Genomic DNA, 22,973 nt, shown 5'->3' on the forward strand with positions numbered 1-22,973 from the left:
TGAGGGAAATTGGAAGGGGAGGTGAACCATGAGAGACTATGGACTCTGAAAAACGATCTGGGAATTTTGAAGGGGTGGGGGGTGGGAGGTTGGGGCACCAGGTGGTGGGTATTGTGGAGGGCACAGATTGCATGGAGCACTGGGTGTGGTGCAAAAATAATGAATACTGTTATGCTGAAAAAATAAAAAAATTAAAAAAAAAAAAAAAGAGCAAAAATCTAGGATTCTCATCATCATTTTCAAAGTTCGTGTACATAACCTCTCTGGTTCCAAAAGACCTTACCAGAATGCTGGGTCTTGATGAAGACGTGAAGGTTGGATTTTTGCTATTGACGATTACAAGTAAATGTATTTTGACCAGAAGCAAAGATGTGTGAACACAGATATGGGAGACAGTAGATGAGCGAAGTCTGTATTTGCTTAGATTCTGACTGGACCAGTCATGACTCATTTAAAGACTTAGCTGGGATCACAGGACCCTTCTATTGAGAACTGTGGCTACAGCGTCAATGAGGTGGGCAAAGAGAGTGGTGGAGAGAGCCAGGATCAATCTCTCCTTCCCCCAGGTCTCCTCCTGTCCTGTGCTGGGAGGGACAGGGCCTCTAAGGAAAGACTCAGAACACAAAGAGACATCTCGAAAGAGACCCAGGGAAACCAGAGCCTGTAAATGTCTTACCTTAATACCCAAGTGGATGAAAGAAAAGATTAAGGGTTTTTTTTTTTGTTGTTGTTGTTGTTGTTGTTTTGACTTCACCAAGAAAAAAGTAACTCAGAGGGTGTGTGTGTGTGATGGGGAGAGGGGATATTAGTCAAATGACATCTTATTCAAGGTTGGAAGACAGAAACTGATGCACAAAAAACTAACATTTTGAATGTGAAAACAGATCTGCAAACAAGGGCTGTTTTCAATCCAGACTGTCTTGGGTCAGGTTCCCTAGGAGCAGATTCTGAGATGTGCTTCTTATAAAATTGATTTCTTGAGGGAGGGGTCAGATGAAACTTGGAGGGAGGGGGGAGGGGAGTCGAACAGATCAGGGACAGGGGGTGAGCAGAGATGTGGCCTCAGCCTGGTCCCGCGGGGGCTCTGGGGTGTGAAAACACTATAGGCAAGTGGGGGACACTTGGATGTCAGTCAGACAGCCACCTCTCCCCTGGGCTGGGAGGTTAGTTGCCCGGTGCCCATTTCGTGGAGAAGGGGGCAGTCGGGAGCCATTAGTGGGCCACACAGGATATATGCAGCATGAAGCACTAGCTAGCCAAGGGGGGCTCAGCAAATGGACCAGCAGCTTCCCCGACACACATAGTAGAGGAAACTGCTTTATTTTGGAGTTGACGGGACCACTGAGGCCAGTGTGGGAGATTCTGGTCAAAATAGAGAGAAGGGGCCATGAGCTTGAAAGAAGTGAATGTGGAATGACTGGGTGGCTCAGTTGGTTCCAGATACGCCTTCAGCTCAGGTCATGATCTCTGGGTCCCGGGATCAAGTCCTGCATTGGGCTCCCCGCTCAGCGGGGTGTCTGCATCTCCCTCTGCCCCTCCCCCTCTGCTCAAGCACTCTCCCTCAAATAAATAAAATCCTAAAAAAAAAAAAAAGAAGAAGAAGAAGGAGAAAGAAACAAATGTATATTCAGTTCGCTGCCTATGAAAAACATCATATCACGGGCCTGTTTTTAGAGAAGATTCTTTTGGGTTTGTTTCAATGTTTAGTTTGAACCAGCTGGAATGCCTCCTATGAACGGCCATCCATGGAAGAAAATGATTTGCCTTGTAGCGGGGGATCCGTATTCTAGAATAAAACGTAATACCCAGCATTTGCACGTGCCGCACTCAGCACCAAGTACCCCACTTCCCTCGTCGGGACCCAGCACCACCAGCGGCATGTGGGCGCCTGTCAGGCAGAACCACGTTCATCCAGGGCCACAGCGTGGCCCGGGCATTGTTGACTGGTATGGCCAGATGTGCCAAGGTCCCTCAGACAAGTTCAGCATTTACTTGAAAGTCTTTTATTTTTTTCTTGTTCGGAAAATGGCTACTGACTCTGTAAGAGACTCCAACCAGTGAAGATGAGAACTTGTAAGCCACTCTAAACAGCTGAGAAGGCCACACACATCTGCGGGGTCCCCAGCGCAGACTTCACGGGTCTCGAGCTGTGAGGTATAACCCACCTTGGTTATAACTTTCTGACTCTGGAATAAAGGAGGCCGTTCCTGTTGCCGGCCATTCCTGAGGAAGCTTCTGGAGTTCCAGAGAGAGAAGCTGAGGAATGTAGACTTGAGGAGGCCGGGGAGGTGGGGAGGGGGCATGGGCCCACCGCAGTATCTGCCCCACCCCTTGGGACGCCCTCTGGCCTTATCTTCCATCAGGCCACTTTGAGAGGGACTGGAAGGCAAACAAATCCCATCTTGATTGAAGAAGAGGAAACAATAGTGTCTTTGTTTGGAACCTACAGGGAAGGATTGACTCGTCCAGGAAAAATGCAGATTGGGAGAAGTTTGGAGTGGGGCAGATGGCAGAGAAAGAAGAAAGTAAACTCCACGGCTAGGGAGTTCAAGGATGTCTGGTGGGATCGCCTCCTGGGCTCATCAGGCTGTCCCTGCTCTATTTCATTTTGACTTACTTTTTAGCTAAAGAAATAATAGGAAAGTGGGGGGTGGAAATGAAAGGGAAGAAAAGTAAAGCCTTCCTCCCCTCCCAAGTCCTTAAAGTTCCACACCTGAAAGCAAACCACCAATTAATATTTATCCCCCAAAGTTGTTTTTTTTTTCATTGCTTTTTTCATGTCATATGTACCTTGGATCCTCTTTTATATCTATACAGGCAGACACACCTCTTTTTAATAGTTGTCAGGGCATTTCTTAATATGAGATTATGACAATTTCCAGTGTGGAGGCACCATGATTTCCCCTTGTCCCAAATGATGAACTTGTTTCCATTCTCAGAGTTTTCTTCCCCTCCCTTCTTTTCGTCCTTCCTTCTTTCCTTAAATAAGTCAGACTCTGCCATGAATATTCTTACACCTCCTTTGTCTACCTGTGTCTGTCTTTCCTTAGATAATTTCCTTAAAATGGGCCAGAGGTCAACACATGGCAGTCTTTGGTGGGCACGGCCACCAACACACATGGCAGTCTTTGGTGGCCATGGCCACCAGGGAGGCTGCCCTGAAGACCCACTCCCACAAGGAGGACTGTAAAAAGCTTCTTACCGAAGTTCATGATTGTACAAGTTCAGCAAGGGAGCACCAGGCTGTGGCAAGGAGAGCAAGCAGAAAGTACCTGTAGCCAAGAATTTTCTTTGGAGATGTGTAATGCACAGCTTGATTTTGGTAATAGGAATAGAAAATTTGAAGAGAAGAAACCCTTTTGGATGACCCAATGCAGTGTTTTTTTGGATAAGGTCAGAGAGGCCGTTTGGCACATTCCAGAGGGTTACCAACAAAATGGAGGTCTCTCCACTCTTCTCTCCACCAGACCCTCATGACCATATTGAAAACAATTATCCTTTTCTTTCCGCACTGGGAAATAAATAACACATCCCAAAGTGCGTGTGAAGTGTCTATGTTGAGCCAATGTAAATACATACTACATATGTACCCGCCAGCCAGTTTAGGAGGAGAGCATACCCTTGTTCTGTTGAGCTGGACTGTAAACTCTCAGGGCTGTATCCCACTGAGTACGTAATATGTGCTGGGCCCTTTGCAGGTGACGTTGCCATTAATCCTCTGAGTGGCCTAACAAGGGGGTATGAATGTTATCCCCATTTTATGGGTGAAGAAACTGAGGTCTGGAGGGGCTCAGCCATCCATCGTGGGCTCACGTGATGAGTGGCAGATGTGTGATGCGTGGGTTTTCAGAGGCCTGGGACTCTCGCTGGGTGGTGTCAGTAGGTTAATGATGTCTGGTACAGCTGTGGTTTCGAGTTCCGGTATCCCACTCCAGACAGGGCCAAGGTTGGCCTTGGCTCCAGGGCACTAAGGTGGGTAAGTCCCCAGAGTTGGGGAGGCCTTGGCATCAGTCCCCTTTGCCCAGGTGTCCTCTCTGCCCACCTTCATCTCCCACCCACCCCTGAGTTCATGGCGGGCTGGGGATTCCAGGAAGAAGGGCTTTGTTCCCAAGCCCAGAAAGGGTCACCCGGGGGCTGCTGCATGACCGTGTCTGCTTGCATCAGTGAGTGATGGGTGAATGTGGTATTTCCAGAGAGGGGAGTTGAAGCAGGTGTGCAAAAGTCAGAATTGCCCTAACTGCAGTTTTTGGTGCTTGCCGTCTAAGGTCCATCTTGGTGTCTGTGAGTCCCTTGTCCTCTGAGCCCGGCTCACATCCCACCGTCCCTGGGAAAAGCCCACCCGCAGCGGTCATCCCTATTCTCTCTGTCGTCTGGATGATGCAGGGCTCTGGGATCTCTAGCCTTTGCTGCCCTGGGCCTTGTTAGGGGTTCTGTCTGTGGAAGGGGCTCGGCCGACCTGCTGGATGCAGAAGGAAATGTGCTCCCAGCACGCTTACCTCTGCCAGGGGATAGGGATCTGGCAAAGCCCTGGTCAGCAGCCACTTCGGATCACCTTTCTAGGTCACAGATGGGGCGGGGCTTCCTAGAGCAGGATTGAAAACATCCTTTCCTGGGGGGCCTAGGAGCTCGTGGGAGGGTAAGTGTACTGTTCTCTCCACGTGTTTAGTTTGGATGTTTTAAAACAGTAGTGGGGGGGCGCCTGGGTGGCTCAGTGGGTTAAGCCGCTGCCTTCGGCTCAGGTCATGATCCCAGGTCCTGGGTTCGAGCCCCACATCGGGCTTTCTGCTCAGCAGGGAGCCTGCTTCCTCCTCTCTCTCTGCCTGCCTCTCTGCTTACTTGTGATTTCTCTCTGTCAAATAAATAAATAAAATCTTAAAAAAAAATTAAAATAAAACAGTAGTGGGTTATTTCCAATAACTATTGAAAGGAGTAACTGGTCTCTGGGTGAATTTCTTTAAAAAAAAAAAAAAGATTTTATTGGGGCACCTGGGTGGCTCAGTTGATTAAGCATCTGCCTTTGGTTCCAGTCATGATCCCGGAGTCCAGGGATCCAGTCCCACCCACATAGGACTCCCTGCGCAGCAGGTAGCCTGCTTCTCCCTCTCCTCCCTCTCTCACTATCTCTGTCTCGCTCTCTCCAATAAATAAAATCTTAAAAAAAAAGAAAAAAGACTTTATTTATTTATTTGACAGAGAGTATAAGCGGGGGGAGTAGCAGGGAGAGGAAGAAGCAGGCTCCCCACTGAGCAGGGATCCTGATGTAGGACTCCGTCCCAGGACCCTGGGATCATGACCTGAGGCAAAGGTAGATGACTGACTGAGCCACCCAGGCACCCCACTTAAATTTGCCAGTTTCTTAAATCTCTTTGTTTCTTAAATCTCTTTCTCTGGGCCAGTAGGGGTTCATTCATTAATTCCTTCATTTAAAAATTATTTACTGAGCACCTATTATGTGCCTGCCCAGTGCCGAGGATTAGAAAGGAGTTTCTAAACTTCTGGCAGTTGTTCTAGAATGTGTGGAATGTAAGATCGACCTGCACTCTGCCTGAATAGAATTGCATTGACCCAATACACCTTTTTCACATGCGTTTTACAGGATATGCTTCACATATGTGCTACTGGACATGGACTGCATGAAAAGTGGAAGGGGTTCGGTTTCCAAACCCTTCAGGTGGTTGGATGGAGGTGGGGGGAAATAGTTTTTTTCCATTTCAACTTCCCTTATCATCTGCCATTAAGAAAATGGGGACATGTAACCTGGGAGAGAAAATACTGAGGCCAGGGCTCCTTTCAGACCCCGAAGTACCATCCTCATGCCTCTTTTGTAGAATTTGTCCACGAAGCCGCCTGGTCCTGGACTTTGTTTGTTGGGAGTTTTTTTGGTTACTGATTCAATCTCCTTGCTGGTCATGGGTCTCTTCGAATGTTCGTTTCTTCCTGCTTCAGTTTTGGTCATGCCTCATTTGGCGTGGAGTTAGACATGTGACTCCCAAAGAGATCCCCGGACAAGCAGTCTTCCCATCACCTGGGAACTCGCTAGAAACACGGGAGTCTCAGCCCTACCCCAGAACAAGAAACACCAGGGCTGGGGCCAAGAGTCTGTGTTCTGATGAGCCCCTTGGGTTTGAGGACCATGGCTCCACGTTCGATTCAGTCTGGGGGGTGGGGGAGCTGTGACTCTGCATGGCCAGAAGCTCCCAGGGGATGCAGTGTGACGGTTGGCCCCAGGAGCAAAGGCGAGGACCCAGTTGTTACAAGGCAGTCAGTCTATCTCTGGCTTGTGAGAGATGGCATTTGGGTATAGCCGTCTGACAAAACACCACGGTGCTGTTGAAAAGGAATGAAACTGAGCTATAGGCACCAACATGGAGAAATCCTCCAGAGCATTGTGAAGCTAAAAAAGTAGATTTTGAAAATATCTTTGGATAAGTTTGCTTCCATTAAAGCCAGGATAGTAAAATCATCGTAAATTCCACTTTCGTGTTTTAAAAAAAAATATTGAGACATTTTTAAGTGTGAGTTTTAATTCAGCTACTTTTCAATTGTGCAGTATGTTTTTTCAACAGCTAAAACTTTATGGGGGAAAGGAATAACCATTTAAAAAATACATGAAAACATCTACATAGAGTGCGTGTTTTTCCTTTCGCCTCAAGCTTGAGGATGGTGTTGTTGGGTCTTGTCCTTGTTTAAGATTTTTGATAACTTGTTCCTATGGATTTTTTTTAAATGTGTTACAACTTTTGAAATATTATCTAACTGGATTGATGAGTTTTTGGCATGCCCTTAAATTCTGCATCGGAGGCTTTGGGGATTCCTGTAAGGGATGGCTCTGCTGGCCTCTGGGCTCTAAGATGATCCCTGGTGGAGATGGCACGTGGGAACTCTCCATCTAGAAAGCAAGCCCCACTGATATTAGCCCAATTTGAAGGCCAGTGAGAGATCTGGTTTGGAAATGCTTTCATAACTGTGGCAGATGCTACCCGTGTCCAGCCCACGCCCCTGGCTCCTGCCATTTCTGGGCACACCCATCCCTGTTGCAACTGCCCACACCTGCTACTCTGTCTGAGAGCGTTCTTGCTGGCACCAGACAGGGAGAATCGGCAACCCCCAGGGACAGCCCCTGACAGGCTGCTGGAGGGGGTGGGGGCGGGGGTGGGGGGCAGTGGGGGGTGGAGACCATAGCTGTGAGGGGCGAGATGACTCAGAGGTGAGTGTTCTACCTTGTCCCTTCACCTTGTCCAGTGGAACTGGACTCTGGTCACTCACAGCAGTGACTACCTTGCTGTCCCCACCTTGTAGGGCTCCTTCCTCTCGCCGCCCCACTTCTTTCTTCACTCACGGACTGGAATCTTTTTTACAGGGTCTGTTTCCAGGAAAACCACAAGTAAAATAAAAACAAGGTTTACTTTGCCCACTATAAAATCAAAACATTGAGGCGTACAAGTGGGAAAACCAAAAACCTTTCCTCCCAAAGCCAGGTGGTGTTTCTTTGCTAAGTTGGCATCTCTTTTTATCTTCGCTCACGTGGATGTTGGGAACCTTGGGAATCGTTTTCCTCGTGTTGAGTCGCTGGTCAGGCTGATTTTTTTTCCCGGCCCTCAGCTCCTGGCGACCATTTATCCACACTCTGTTCCTATGGGTTTGACTTTTATACACACACAGGTGGTACCACGCAGTATTGGCCTTTCTCTGTTTGGTTTATTTCACATAATACCGTGAGGTTCATCCACGATATTGCAAATAGCAGGAGTTCCTTCTTTCTCGTGGCTGAATAATACTCCCTTGTATAAATATGCCACATCTTTTTTATTCATGCACTCGCTGATGGACACTTACGTTATTTGGATGTCTTGGCTGTTGTTAAAAATGCTGCAGTGAACATGGATGTCCCGATGTGTCTTTGAGATCCTCTTTTCATTTCCTTTGGAAATAGATCCTAGATGAGAGATTTCTGGGTCACATGGTAGTGCTAATTTTTGTTTTTTGGGGAAACCTCCATACTGGTTTCCATAATGGCTGTATCAGTTTACATTTGCACCAGCAGTGCACAAGGGCTCCCTTTTCTCCACATCCTCAAGGACCCTTGCTATCTCTTGTCTTTGATGATAATCATCCTAACAGGTGGGAGGTGATATTTCATTGCAGCCGTGATTCATGTTCTCCTGACGACCAACTGCATGGAGCACTTTGTCACGTACCTGTTGGCTCTTTGCGTACCTTCTTTGGAAAAAGATCTGTTCGGTTCCTCTGGCCGGTTTTGAATCAGGAGGTTTGGTTTTCTGCTGTTGGGTTGTGCATGATGTTTTTAAATGGCTTCATGGTTGGGAGGCTCTGGCGTGACCGTGACCCACTGGTGATATGTCTGCCCATCGACCTTGCAGGCATTCGCCCCTACAAATGTGACATCTGCAACAAGGCCTTCACCCAGCGCTGCTCCTTGGAGTCCCACCTGAAGAAGATCCACGGGGTGCAGCAGCAGTATGCCTACAAGCAACGCCGGGACAAGCTCTACGTCTGCGAGGATTGTGGCTACACGGGCCCCACCCAGGAGGACCTGTACCTGCACGTGAACAGTGCCCACCCAGGCAGCGCCTTTCTCAAAAAGACGTCCAAAAAACTAGCGGCTCTTTTGCAAACCAAGCTGATGTCCATGCGCCCAGGGAATGCCAACCTGAGCGAGGAGGAGAAGTGAGGAGGAGGAGGCAGCCAGAGCTGCCGCGTTTACAGGGATTTGGGGTCTTGAAGGTTTCCCCAACCCCACTTGGGTTCAGTTCATCCCTCTTGCCCTTCTGGGGCCGGAGGCGGAGCTGGGGGATCTGTTCTAAGGCTCATCAGTGAGAATCGTGGTGTCAGGCCCCCTGTAACCCACATCCTGTTGACAGTCACATTAACAAAAGTTTGTGGATGGTCACGATCACTGTAAGGCATTTTTCTTTCTCTCTCTCTCCTTTTTTTTTTTTTTTTAAGGATTTTCACATGTGGAGGCCGAGGTGTTCTTAGAGAGACTCTCATTTTATGGTGCCTTGAAATAAAAGTACTTCCACTTGCCATGCTCCTCAAGCAAGGAAAATGATTTTATTATTCCAAAAGAGTTTACAGGAATTATTTTAATAAATGAAATGTTCTTGTGAAATTATAAAACAAAACAGAGCATTGAGTTCTAGCTCCCTGATTAGGGCCTAATGTGTGACCTTCGATTTCAGGTCGTTTGGGCGAATGACTTTGTATTGGCAGGTGGGTTTGAAGAAGCAGATCTTGCGTACGGGGTAGGAGGGCCAATGGACAGGTGCCCCAAGGCAGGTGGGCAGAGAGGCCTGGGGTGGACGGGGAAGGTCACTCCTGAATGCTTTCGTCACTTTTCGTGGCCCTGGGTTACTGTAGAGCTGCTTCTGGCTTTCTGGGGCTGGGACTTGACTTGCTGGCTACAGGTGCAGGCTGTGCTCTTGTGGGAGGGAGAGCAGTCTCCTTCAGGGCATGTGACTGCTGAGCACTGTGACCTTTGGCCACCTGGATCACCTCACCTGGGAGGCCTGGCTCCAGCGGCCCAGGACATTCACAGTAAAGCAGACCTGAAACCGAGATAGGGCAAAGGAGAGGCAGCAGCCTCGGGATGAGGGGGCGGTGAGGTGGTTTCCAGGGTCCTTCGGTGACTGGAGGGGTAGCAGGAAGGGCCCAAACCCTCAGGGAACCCTGGTGGCTGAGAAAGGGATTTTCCCCAGTCCAGGGAGCTGTGGGAACTGAGCGGAGTGCTCATCTCCTGTACCCCACAGTCCTTCGGTGGGCTTCTTCCGTTGCCCTGGGTCTGACAGCCCCAGCTTCATTTCTTCCCCAGAAGAGGAAGAAGATCTTGCATCAGGACCAGGCTGCTTCTTGGGCTGGGGAACATTTGGGTGATGGCCCTTCTTCGTCTCCTTTCCTCTCGCTCCTCCTTCCACCTCTCTGCCTGCGTCACTCCCTCCCGCAATGTCCTCCTCTCCCACATCGTGGGCCAGGCATCATGCCAAGATCTGGACAATTTCCGTGGCGTGGCCTCTAACTTGAGTTAACATCAGTCTTGAGAGTCGGCTCCCCTTTCTGAAGGGAGGGAATAAACCCTTCTGTGGAGCATCTATGATGTGGGGCACCCCTGGCTGTGCAGCGTTCTCTGGAACAATCCTCAGAGCTCTCCTGAAGGGGTCAGCGTCCCAGTGCCCAGGAGCAGATGAGGCAGCTGCAGGGGCCATTGGCTGGTGGTGGGAGGAAAGGGCCAGGAATCCTAAACCCAGTCAAAATCCCACTTTCCCTCTCCCTACACTTAAGAAAGGAAATAACCACCTCCCCCGCCCCCCACCAAGTTCAATTGGAACTAAAGGAGAGGCAGGCATGAGGCTAGGGCAGGCTTTGGGAGATCCTCACACCTCTGGTTTCTCTAAACGGCGACATTCAGTGCCCCAGAGCCATACTGCTGGGTTGATGTGATCCTGCTCGGCCTCGCACGAAGACCTGAGAGCTGAGACCACAGCACCATGTGGTCTACATGGCCACGTCCAAGTGTTCACGGTGACTGGGGATGCATTTGGGACCTGGAACAGCAAAGTAGGAAGTTGTGAAGGCTCTTACGGCCTCCTGGGATGGCAGCACTGAGGGCTCCACCCTGGGGGCAGGGGGCCAATTGTTGACATCCTGTCGTGTCTCCTAGCACTTGGTATAGGGAAGGGAGTCTAGAAAGTGTTTGATTTGCTTTCCACAGTTATCTGGGTAATTCTGACAACAAAAATGATAAGGGAATATCTAAATGACTGTCTGGGGCAGCTGGCCTGTGTCCTGTTTTGCGCAGGGAACTGTGAACCAGCTGAAAAGATATTCTCTTTAGGGATGGATTTTTATTTATTTACATATTTTAAATTTGTTTTTTAAAAGTAAGCTCTATGCCCAAATGGAGCTTGATCTCATGATCCTGAGATCAAGAGCTGTATGCTCTCCTAATTGAGCCAGCCAAGCGCCCTGGGACCGATTTTTATTAAACCGAACTCTTTTGGTTGCTAGTGACAGAAACTCGGTTTATTTATTTATTTTTTTAAAGATTTTATTTATTTATTTATTTGACAGACAAAGATCACAAGTAGGCAGAGAAGCAGGCAGAAAGAGAGGAGGAAGCAGGCTCCCCGCTGAGCAGAGAGCCTGATGCGGGGCTGGATCCCAGGACACTGGGATCATGACCTGAGCCGAAGGCAGAGGCCTAACCCACTGAGTCACCCAGGCGCCCCAAATAAAATCTTTTTAAAAAGCTTTATTTATTTACTGGGGCACCTGGGTGGCTCAGTGGGTTAAAGCCTCTGCCTTCGGCTCAGGTCATGGTCCCAGGGTCCTTAGATCGAGCCCCGCATCGGGCTCTCTGCTCAGCAGGGAGCCTGCTTCCACCTCTCTCTCTCTCTGCCTGCCTCTCTGCCTACTTGTGATCTCTGCCTGTCAAATGAATAAATAAAATCTTTAAAAAATAAAAAAAATCTTTATTTATTTACTTACTTCAGAGAGAGAAAGAGCAAGCTGGAGGGGGATGCAGAGGCAGAAGGAGAGAATCTCAAATGGACTCCAGGCTCAGTGCAGAGACAGATGTGGGGCTCAGTCCCATGACCCTGAGATCACAACCCAAGCAGAAATCAAGAGGCAGATGCTCAACCAACTGAACCCCCCAGATCCCTGAGAGACCTGGACTGACTTCCTTTGTTGCTCTACCGTGCCCTAGGACACTTCTAACATACGCGTGGTTGAAACTGGGTCTGTGTGGATTTCGGCTGGTAGGAGAATTACCTTGCTCTGGGTTTCTCCGCAGGTTCTGAGGCAAGGGTTCAAGCTGAAGTCAGGAACCATCTGTAGTGGGAGTGGGGAAATGTGGTAGGAGAGAGCACACAGCCAATAAAGGGAATATAATCAAGGAAGTTCCTACTGTGACAACTGAAGCTTGATCCTAGTGGGGATTTCTAGCAAATAGTATAGATGTGCCTCATTGTAACCCCCCTTGAGAGGGTAGGAAACCATTTGTCCACTAACTCCCCATCCCTGGGGATTTAGTTGAGGGTGCTGGCACTGGGGGCCTTCCAAATTGCCCTAGCCAAGCATGCTTCCTGTGCCAGGAAAAGCTCTCAGGCAGAGTTAAGGAGTTGGCCAAGGGCTGAGACCTGAGCAGGGTGGTGCGGGGTCCGGTACCGATGTGGAAGGGTCACACCCACTATCTGAAGCTGCCAGCCTGGACACTGCACACAGCCCTTCCACTCCCATTCCAGGGTGAGGATTTTGCCAGATTACCGCAGGGGCAGGAAAATGCAGCCTTCTCAGTCATAATACTCTTGTATGCCTGGACCAAGGAACGGATCGTGGTGGACATCTCGAAGTCTCTGCTACAGCAAGCAAAGCCAGCTGACATTCACCTGAGCCTTTGGCCCTCTCCTCCCAACCCTGTTTGCCTGTCCTCTCTCAGCCAATTGTCAGAATTCAGCAAAAGTGTCTGGGATCATGATTTCAGCGGAACTAGTTCTCAGGCTGGGGGTCTTGGGACCTTAGGTTCATGGGTAGTGGGCATAGAAATGAATGCATGCATGAGTTATTGTCAATATTTTTTATCCCTCATTGGAAACCATGTATGAACTTGTACAAAGGCCAGCCAGCAGTATTTTTGCTTTTGGTTGGTATTAGGTCAGCACAGTGTGGAAATTCACACATGTGCTGGTCAGAAGTGCCTACCAGGGGACACCTGTGTGGCTCAGTCGGTTAAGCCACCTGGGATCAAGTCCTGCATCAGGCTTCTTGCCCAGCGGGGAGCCTGCCTCTCCTTCTGCCTGCTGCTCCCCCTGCTTGTCCTCTCTCTCTCTGACAAATAAATAAAATCTTTTTTTTTTTAAGGATTTTATTTATTTATCTGACAGAGCAAGAGAGCACAGGCGGGGGGAGTGGCAGAGGGAGAAGCAGGCTCCCCACTGAGCAGGGAGCCCAATGTGGGGTTGATCCCAGAATCCCGGGATCATGACCTGAGCTGAAGGCAGATGCTTAACTGACTGAGCCACCTAGGCCCCCCTCAATAAAATCATAAAATAAAAGTGCCTACCAGTGGTGCATTTTAGAGAAAGGGATCTGTTAACAGTTAAGGTAGTTTATTTGGTTGATATCTTAGGTTGAGTTTCTTTTTTTTTTTTTTTTTAAGATTTTATTTACTTATTTGTCAGAGGAATAGAACATAAGCAGGGGAGCGGCAGGCAGAGGGAGAAGCAGGCTCCCCACCCAGGACTCGATCCCAGGATCCTGGGATCATGACATAAGCCGAAGGCAGGCACTTAACTGACTGAGCCACCCAGGTGTCCCTTAGGTTGAGTTTCTAGAAGCAGAGCTCAAGACAGGGATTCTGGGCTAAGTGATTTCTTGAGAGAGGCTCTTGGGAGAAACCAGTAAGGAGGAGATGGAAACAAGTTACAACAGGAAGAAGCCAGGCAAAGATGTGGGTTCAGCTAGAGTCTAACCTCAGCTTGATCCCAGGGGAATCTGGAGAGTGAATGGTACTATAGAGGCTATCCCTCTTTGAGGCCTGGGAAACCAGTCATTGGCTTTGGGTTATCCTGGTGGGGAGAGGGTAAAGGACATGATCACTGAGCTGTTTAGCTGCCAGTGCTCTAAGCAGCTAGGGGTTTAATCACAGGAATGGACTATTAGAGGTGAAAAAGCTTGAGGTCTGTAAACTCAGGCTATTTCTCCATGGATTATTTACTTTTGGATAAGGGACCTCTTTCAGAGCCAAAGGAGTAAATCACTCACTGCAAAATTATGTCGTGTTTGGGGAGAAATAAAAAAATATATATATTAAAATGCATGTCTTCCCTCCAAATCTGTTCCTCATCTGCCACGCATCTCTACCATTGTAGTCACCCACTGTTAGCTTCTTGTGTAACTTTCTTTTTTCGTTGTTGTTTTTATTTATTTATTTTAGTAATCTCTACCCCCAACATGGGGCTTGAACTCACGACCCCCCAGATCAAGAGTCTTCCCCGTGAACCACCCAGGAGCCCCTTGTGTAACTTTCTTGAGTCTCTTTACTCATGTCTAAGCGAACAGGAATAGAAGTATTGTTGTTCTCCAGGTCGTTTTAAATTAGCAGATAGCATTATGCATACTGTTTGGAACCTTGCGTCTTCCTTTTTATAATGCATCTGTTAGCTCTTTCTATAATAGGACAACAAAGTTCTCTTTCTTCTTTAGCTCTCTAGTATTGTGTTGCACGCATGTACCAAATGTAGGGTATCGATCTGTACTGATGGATGTTTATGCTGTTTCCCGTGTTTGGGCACTCTGAAACACGCTAGGTGGGTGATTTCATATATACGTTATTTCACATATATGCCAACCGTTCTGTGGGATAAATTCCCCCAAATTCCCAATAAATGTCACTGTTAGGGCTAAGGGTATACCCACCATAACGCTGATGGACTTGGCTGTCCCACCAGCAACCCATGAGAGCAGCCCTCTCCCCGCCACCCTGCCAACGTCGTTCACCATGGTTTGGGATTTGGGCCAATCTGATAGGCGAGAAGCAGTTTCTCAGTGTAATTTTACTTTACACTTCTTTCATCACGTATGAGAGAAAGATGCTGAGCATTTTCTCAGGTGACGAAGGGCCCTTTCTGTGAATTGCCTTGAATGGCCACTTTTCTACTGAGTTGTTGGCCTCTTTTTCTGTTCAACTTCTAGGAGTTTGTTTGTTTGTTTAAAGATATCAGGAAGTTTAACTCTTTGTGATAGAAGCTACTGGATTTCCTCCCAGGTTGTCATTTATCTTTCGAATTTGCTCATACTGCTTTTTCTCGGCCAAACAGAAGTTTTGTAATTTTTATGCGGTTTGAATTGATCCATCTTCTCTTATGGCTGTGAGAGATTGAGTCGTCGTTAGAAAGGCCTTCCCACTCCAAGGTTATATCGGAATTCTGTCGTGCCTTTTTCTAGGATTTTAATGGTTTCGTTTTATCACGTATAAATCTTTGATCCGTTTGGACTGTTTCCTGGCGTATAGTGGGAGGTATAGATCCAACTTTATCATTTTCCAGATGGCTGACAAGAGATATTTTTTAACAGGGAGCTGGTCCAAAACACACCAGAGAACGCTTTCTTCAGGAAAAGGTCGCGTGCCTCAGCAGAAGGTGTTGCAATTATAGTACGGAGCAGTTTTCTTTAATTAGCAAAGACTCGTTTGTTCAACAAGTATTTACTGAGTGCCCACTGGGTGCCAAGTACTTATCTAGATACTGAGGCTCGGGGGAGAATAGACACAAGTCCCTGCCCTCCAGGTGTTCCCATTCTCTTTCCGGGAGACAAAAGAAATAAGCAAAACTGTATACTGTGGTAGCTCATAGAAAAATCAAGTTTGATATTTCAGTTACTATGACCACGTAGCCAACAGTGCCAAAACTTAGGAGTGCTGTGGGTCGGAGCTTTGGACAGGGCACAGAACAGGGCGAGAAGGGGGCTTTTCTCTGCTTTTTGATGTCCAGAACCTGAGCTAGAAGAATTGAAGCCCAGGGCCCGAGAACCCCTGGAATATTTATTCACTCCTGGTTAATGGGGGTTAATGGTGGCCGTGGGGCCTTGGTTCCTTCCCGTCTGGTCTCTCTGGGCGGGCTAGTTTGGGCTTCCTCTGGTGCGGTGGGTTCCCAGGAAGGAGGTCCTGAGAGACAGAGTCAGGAGGACATGTGGCCTAAGAAGAGCCCACCTCCGGAGTCCTGTAGTGTCACTTTGCCACATCTTATCTGTTAAAAGTGCGGGTGCATATTGAAGGGGAGGGGGAGTTAAACTCCCTTTTGATGGGAGGAGTGGTTCTAGAAGAGTCTGTGGGACCATACGAATTGCTTTGGCCATTTTTAGAAAATGCAATCTCTCGCATTGGGCGAGGAGGGCTGGGGTGGGGCTGCACAGGTGATGGTGGTGGAGATTATTGGCGTTTTACGTGGGGAGCAGGGACACATGCCTGGAAGAAGTGTGGGAGCATGCACTGTGGTTCCCCGGTGGAGACATTCCGGGCACAGGGAACAGCAAAGGCAAAGCTCTGGGAAAGACTGAGGCTTTTCCTCTGAATGAACTGGGAAACCATTGAGAATTTTGAGCAGAGGAGTAATGTGATCTCACTTAGGTTTTAGTGGGCTTGCTGTGGCTGCTGTGAGAACAGATTTGGAGGTGGGAGGCACCGGTGGAAGTGGAGAGACCAGTTAGGAGGCCACTGCAAAGATCAAGATGGGACAGGATGAGTGCTTGGGGCAGGGCTGTAGAGCAGGAGGTGGGAAGAACTTACAGATAGAGCCGGCTGGGTTTCCTGATGAACCGGATGTGGGTTAATGGCCAGCCCACATGCCCTGGCTTGTCTGGGACACTTCTAGTTTATGTCATGAAAGGCATGGCACTCTAGTTATGATAAGAAAGCGCGGAGTCAGGAACGGCTTTCAAGTTTTTGGCCCGAGCATCTGGAAGCATCGTGGTGCCATTTACTGAGATGGAGTGACTGCGCATCGCTCGCTGGTTGGGAGGAATCAGAGATGGCCTCAGGTCTCGTGAGCACGAGGACAAGGTGAGTAGACGGTGGGGTGTCTGGGGTGGAGGTGGAATGTGATGTTGCTTGACCAGAGCAAGATGAGTAAAGATGAATCCAGGAGGTTGGCCACGATCATCTGTGGCCATGAGAAGAGACCTGGGCAAGCAAGCCAGTGTAGAAGCTGGTGCACGAAGAAGAAACACCCCCGCCCAATGAAGAAGAAGAAGGAGTTGCTTAGGAAAGGGGGGATGCGGTGAGAGATGGTGGGGGTGCTTGGAACAGAAATCTTTCTCAGGTGTACTTCCTCACCTTAAACAGAGCCCAGAGTGAGCACAGTCTGACCTTTTGGAAGTGACTTAGCTGTCATTCCACAGGTGGCCTGTCATCAGACCATGTGGGGGGCGTGGCCTCCGTGGGTCACGGGCCCACATTGGGGCTGCTGGGCTCCACACCTGCTCGGTGCATTTGGAGTTTTCTGCCTCCCCTTGTTGGCAGGTGTTGCTTTCCCTCTTTTCCTGGCAGAGGCCCTCTCTTTTCAAACCAGATCTTTCCGGGCCACACTTGCTCGATAACCGGCTTAACAAGCTCACTAGAATCGTAAAATGAGGGGCTGTCCTGTGACCTTTAGTCGCTACTGAGGCTGCTCTGAAGGCTTTTCCCCTGTCTTCTTCTTTTTCCCTGGATAACTGCTTACTGGAAGGTAACTTCTAGATAAGCGCAGTCCAGCTCTAAAAGTTAGTTGGTTGCCAAATCAATCCAGTCGTTCAGTATTTATCAGACAAATGGTCTCCCCGGGGGCCGTGTGCTAGATTCACTGATTATCCTTCCTGTGGCAAATAAAAGCAGCAGGCCCGCAGATAGAATGGACAAAAACCCCACCGTGTTTCGAGTGTACGTGCTAGGAGGGAGAGGGGGACAGTAGCTAAGAGAAATGAGTCTAAGTCCGGGATGAAGATGTGCTGAAAGCGGGGAGAGAATCACCAGGACAGAGAATTGGCAGGGAGAGAGCAAGGGAATGGGCCACAGTTAAAAAATGTGGTCCCATAAGGCCAAAGTGAGAAGCTAGGGGGATGCCTTGACTCAGTCAGGACCGCCATGGCCTCACATCGCGTGCTTCCTGTCATACTACAGCTGTTCCCAAGTCCCTTTGTAGGGCCTGCCCCGCGGAGGTGGTCTGGCCTCCAGTTGCCTGTGGGCCCCAGGGTTCACTGCCCTGCTCCTCACATGGTGGACTCTACTCTCCTCATACACCCCAAGCCCTCTCCTGACTCAGGGCCTTTGTATGGCGGCAGATCGCTGACTGTCTCACTCATCCCCTCAGTTCTGGGGTCTGCTCCCATGTGCCCTGGCCACCGAGCCCTGCCTCCCAGTGCCCACCGCCCCTGTGCAGCCCCCTGCACATACACACTGAATCTATGTCAGCTTGTGGCCCACAGTAACCTACAGAATGTGCCAGAAGGGAGGCCATGCCAACTCGGGGCCTGAGCCTTAAGACGGCCTGGCACCTGCTTTTGAATTTGGGGAGCCCTGGGATGCTGTGGGAGAAGTCTGGCTACTCTGCTGGCAAGGCCAGGTGGAAGGGCCATCTGGACAGGCCACCCGGGCAGGGAAAGGCTCTGAGACTACCTGGAGACAGGGGCCTGGCTGTGCTGACATCCCAGCGGGACCCACCCTTCTTGCCATCCCTGTGGAGACACCAGACATGTGAGTGAGTCATCTTGGACGTTCCCACTGGGACAGACCTCAGAAGACAACACCCCCAGCAAAAATCTGTGGTGAACAGAGGAACCACCCAGCTGGGCCCAGTCAGTCCACAGCATCTCGGGAGATAAAGCAAAGATTGTTGTTTGAAGCACTTCGATTTGAGGTGGTTTGTCATGCAGCAGTAGACACCCAGAACATTCCCTGACCGCCCAGCTCAAGCCATGATCTCTGTTCCTTCCCTGCCTCTGCTTTTCCTTTACTCCCCTTCCCAGTTCCTGACATTAGTATGGGCATTTTTTTACTGCCAGCTCTCCCTCCCCTCCACCATGATCTCCACAGGGTGGGACATCTTCTTCCTTAGGCTCACGGCTTTATTCCTGGAGCTCAAGATGGTGCCTCGCTAGTCTCAGGTGCTCCGTGAATGAATAACTCGTGAATGAACAAATAACAATGAATGAACGTGTTGAATGAAACGTAATAAGTATCCACTCTTCTGAGATCAGAACAGTCTTGGTTTCAGAAGGGCCCTTTTCCTCTAAGGAAGAGCAGCCCCTCCCCAGCACAGGGGGACACATGCTGTACCTCGAGGTACCTCCTGCCATTGACCGGGCATGAAATCGACACATTTTTGTTGAACTCTTTTGGCAGGAAACGCTGATTGGAAGACTAAAATGAATATTTAAAAATAAGCAGCAACTTTAAACAACTCCAGTTCTGTGTTTGGGGACCCCCCCCCCCATGTTCCCAGAGAGGGGACAAGAAGCAGGAGCTGACGCAAAGCCCAGCTTAGGAAGGGCAACAAGCACCCAAGGGCCAGGTGGGAGGATTGAGGGGAGGGCCCCGCCCCTGCTCCTCACGACTCCCAGGGCCCGCCCTGCCCTGCCCTGCCCCGCCCCGCCCCACCCTGCTCCCTCCACTCTGTGCCAACTTCCCGGGAGGGGCCTCTGGGCTCGGGGAGTCCTTCCTCCCAGGCGAAGGGGCAGATTGGTGTGGTCCCCACAGTCCATACAGTTGCTATTTCGGTTCTCTCCTCTGTTACATCGGCCTGACATTTTCTCAACTGATTCCAAGCCCAGTGCACCATTTTAGCTGACGTGGGTGAGCGTTTCGTGGGGACAGCAGATGGATGGGATGACAAATAGCAGGATGGTGGGGACAGCTGCGAAGGGCTTTTTCCTGTGCCAGAGCTGTTGACTGTGCACGTGCTCCAGCGTAGTCTAGACACTGCGGAAGCTGCAGCATGTGCTCAGGGACAGCGGGCGAGCTGGATTCCATTTCTTTCTTTGCGGTTAAGTGTCCCCCTCTATCTCCAGTCAGCCAGCTCACCCACTGTCCCAGAAGCAGACCTTACGACTGGTTCATTTGACTTCAGGGAGTGTGACTGGGTGGCGCGGAAGTGAACCAGGGGAGAGGAGAAAGTCTACACGGGGTGTGGTGTGGCCACGACAGCAGGTGACCGCTGTGGGCACCTGGGCACGGTGCGCCCCAGAGCTGTCCCATCTGAGGGGTGAGGAACCTGGGTGGTTCATCCACCAACTCCTGTTTCTCCTGTTGGCTAAGGGGGTTGCCTAGAGGCCCTCAGTCCACAGAACTTAGGCCTGCCCTGCAGCTAGACCAAACTTTCAGGCAGTTCTCAGGTTTCTAGAAGCCCTCTGAGTCTGGGCTGCTGGAACAATGCACCAGAGACCAGGGAGCTTGTAAACAATGGGAATTTCTCTGTCACCGTTCTGGGGGCTGGAGGGCTGAGATCAGGGTGCTCCCATGGTTGGGTTCTAGCGAGCGCCCACTCCTGGGTTGCAGGCTACTGTCAACTTCTCGTATTCTGGTGGGAAGAGGGCAAGCCAGCTCTCTGGCTTCTTCCGGGAAGGGCACTAATAATTCTACTCACGGGGCTCCACCCTCGTGACCTAACACTCCCAAAGGCCCCCCACTTCCCAATCCCATCACATTGGGATTAAGAGTTCTACACATGAATTTGTGGGCAGGGACACCAACATCCAGCCCATGGTGCCCATCACATACAGTAAGCACTGAGGTAGCACAGGCAGGACCAGATGGCGTTTGCTGTCCCCCAAGCAGCACTGCCTATCGCCTGCCCCATTCAGGTGTTGCGTATATGAAGCCGGACCCTTGCTCATGGTCTAGTGGGGAAGATGGTTACAAAGTGCATTGGTGAACACAGATGCAAAGGCCTGTGCTGAAGGCTGTGGGGGGTAGGTCACCACTGAGGATACTGGAACATTTGCTGAGCAGGGAATAGCAGTGGAGTCTTGAGAACCAGATATGAATTTGGGGTTACATACTGTACTACTGCACTCGTATGGTGGTGACTGCTTTCGGGGGTGTTGGACGCCTGGAATTTCACTCCGTGAACTGTGCTCGGGTCTTCAGCACAGAAGGCTACACTGGAAGGGGGCTGAGGCCGCTCAGTCAATGCTGCAGTTACTCCTGAGGTGCCAGGCTAGAAGGGAGAGCTGGCTGATGGCCCTGGTGAGAGATCAGAGGATCCCGGAGTTGGAAGGTGGTTGGGAGGCCCCTGGCCCCCTCTCCCCATCCGGGCTCTACGACTGGTTGTTTCCTTGATTTTAAGACCACATGGGAGAGCAGTGTGACAACACTTTGTCACCTGCCCTGTGCCCAGTGGCTGACAGGCCACCTCTCCCCTCCTCTACGGCCCAGCAGCCCATCTCCTCGTGCCCACCTCTTCATGCCTAGTCTCAGGGAATATGCTTATTATCTGCTCTGTTTAGATAGTACTTTATAGATGGAGAAGCACTGTGACATACAGGCTCATGATTGTCTCTACAGCAACTCTGTGAGGTAGGTAGGATGTTCCTGACTACAGCTGAGGAAACCACGGTCCCCCGAATGTCAATGAGTTAGGCCAAGGTTAAATGGCTGGGAAGTGGCAGGTCCATGAGGCACCCCTGGATCTTTGTCCCAGGTCCTGTGTGTCTCCCTCCTCTTCCTACCCTCCGGAAGCCCACTGGGCCTTCATGAGGGTGGGAAGCAGGTCTCTCCTTGTCTCTGGTCTGCCCTGGTGTTTCCTAAATGACTTCAGACCCATTTCTGTACCGCACATTTTATGTGCTGCTCTGGAGAGAACAGTGGAAGAATCATCCATCCTGCTGGTTGTACGGGAAGGAAACCTCCGCAGATTTTCTTCGGCACCTTATTCCTTGGAAACCCCCCCGCCCACTGCCTTTTTTTCCTTAAGAGGTGGGGACAGAGGGAGAGAGGGAGAGAGAGAATCCCAAGTAGACGCCACTAAACCCAGACCCTGACAAGGGGCCTGATCCCACAACCCTGTAACCCTGACCTGAGCCGAAATCAGAGAGTTGGCTTCTTAACTAACCAAGCCACCCAGGTGTCCCTTGAACATGATCTTTAACAAAGAGATAGCAGGCCTCAGATTTGGCCTTTGGAAAGCAAGAGAGCTGAGTTAGGGTTAATAGCACTGCTTCGTTTTCACTGTATTTTGCCGTTGCAAGCACGGCCTGTTTTTATTGTGGTAATGAGATAAAGTTTGCCTTTGAAATACAATTCTTTTTTAAAGATTTTATTTGAGAGAGAAAAACAGCGAGAGAGAGCATGGAAGGGTGTGGAGAGGGAGAAGCAAACTCCCCGTTGAGCAAGGACCCTGATGCAGGACTTGATCCCAGAACTCTGGGATCATGACTTGAGCTGAAGGCAGATGCTTAACCAAAGAGGCCACCCAGGCGCCCCCGAAATAAAATTCTTTAAATAAAAAGAGTGAGTTTGTTTAAAGAAAAATATTGTGTAAATAAGAGTCTAAGTGGCCCTCAAAGACAGCAAAAATCCTGGTAGTGGCTGCAAGGGACTTAAGTATAGGAAATCTTAGTACCCAATAGGAATTAAACTTGATCATTGTTCATTATCACAATAAAATAGCTACTATCGGGGTATTTATTCTATGCCAGGGGCTTCAAACTTGTTATTTCTAAAGATTTTATTTATTTATTTGACACAGAGAGAGAGATCATAAGTAAGCAGAGAGGCAGGCAGAGGGGGAGGGGGACGCAGGGTCCCTGCTGAGCAGAGAGCCTGATGCGGGGCTCAATTTCCAAGGACCCTGAGATCATGACCTGAGTCGAAGGTAGAGGCTTAACCCACTGAGCCACGGAGGCTCAACCCACTGAGCCACGGAGGCTCCCCTAAATTTGTTATTTCTAATCCCTATAAAAATTCTATGAAGTTGTTGTTGTGTCGTCCATTTACTGATGAGAAAACCAAAGCTCAAAGACTTCCTGTAACTTGCCTGAGTCACCCGGTCAGCTTGGTAGATTGTAAAAATGCACCCAGGTCTTCCCTTCCCTGGATCCACACCCTCTTTGCAATGTGACTTTTTGGCTTCTCTCATGGAGAGGTGATAAGTGTAATTAACAGCTCCCCTGCTCATCCCCCCACACCCCTCCAGAATCTTGGCTTGGTCACATGACTTGCTTTGGGCATTGGGGGATCGGGGAACACAGCCCGGACAGGCTTGGAAAGTACAGTGCACTGGAGCATAATCTTTTGCGGCTCCTGGGAACCCTTCCACCACTGCCTTCTGAGTGAGCCAGGCTGCTGGAGGACAGGAGATTCAGGGCCAGGCATCTCCATGGCCCCAGCTGGTCCTGAGCTAACCATGGGCCATCCTAGCTGGTCCTGCCCCCAGGGGAGTCCCTACATCAGAACCTGTCCTTGACTCATGAGAAATAAGTTTTAA

General features: G+C 49.8%; 1 protein-coding gene across 4 annotated transcripts in view; it reads left to right on the plus strand.

Annotated features, from left to right (window-relative positions):
* The window catches only part of OVOL2 (ovo like zinc finger 2), a 29,646-nt gene extending 20,548 nt beyond the window's left edge, over window positions 1-9,098 (plus strand). For 2 of the 4 annotated variants that reach the window (XM_047746762.1, XM_047746765.1), the window contains one exon: window positions 8,382-9,098. In XM_047746762.1, the coding sequence (XP_047602718.1) occupies window positions 8,382-8,692 (311 nt within the window). In that variant the 3' untranslated portion in view covers window positions 8,693-9,098. The remainder of the gene's footprint in view (window positions 1-8,381) is intronic. The other 2 variants (XM_047746764.1, XM_047746763.1) reach the window with 1 other exon arrangement.
* Window positions 9,099-22,973: the final 13,875 nt, after the last annotated feature.

The sequence above is a fragment of the Lutra lutra genome, chromosome 9, assembly GCF_902655055.1.
Source record: "Lutra lutra chromosome 9, mLutLut1.2, whole genome shotgun sequence".
NCBI lineage: Eukaryota > Metazoa > Chordata > Mammalia > Carnivora > Mustelidae > Lutra > Lutra lutra.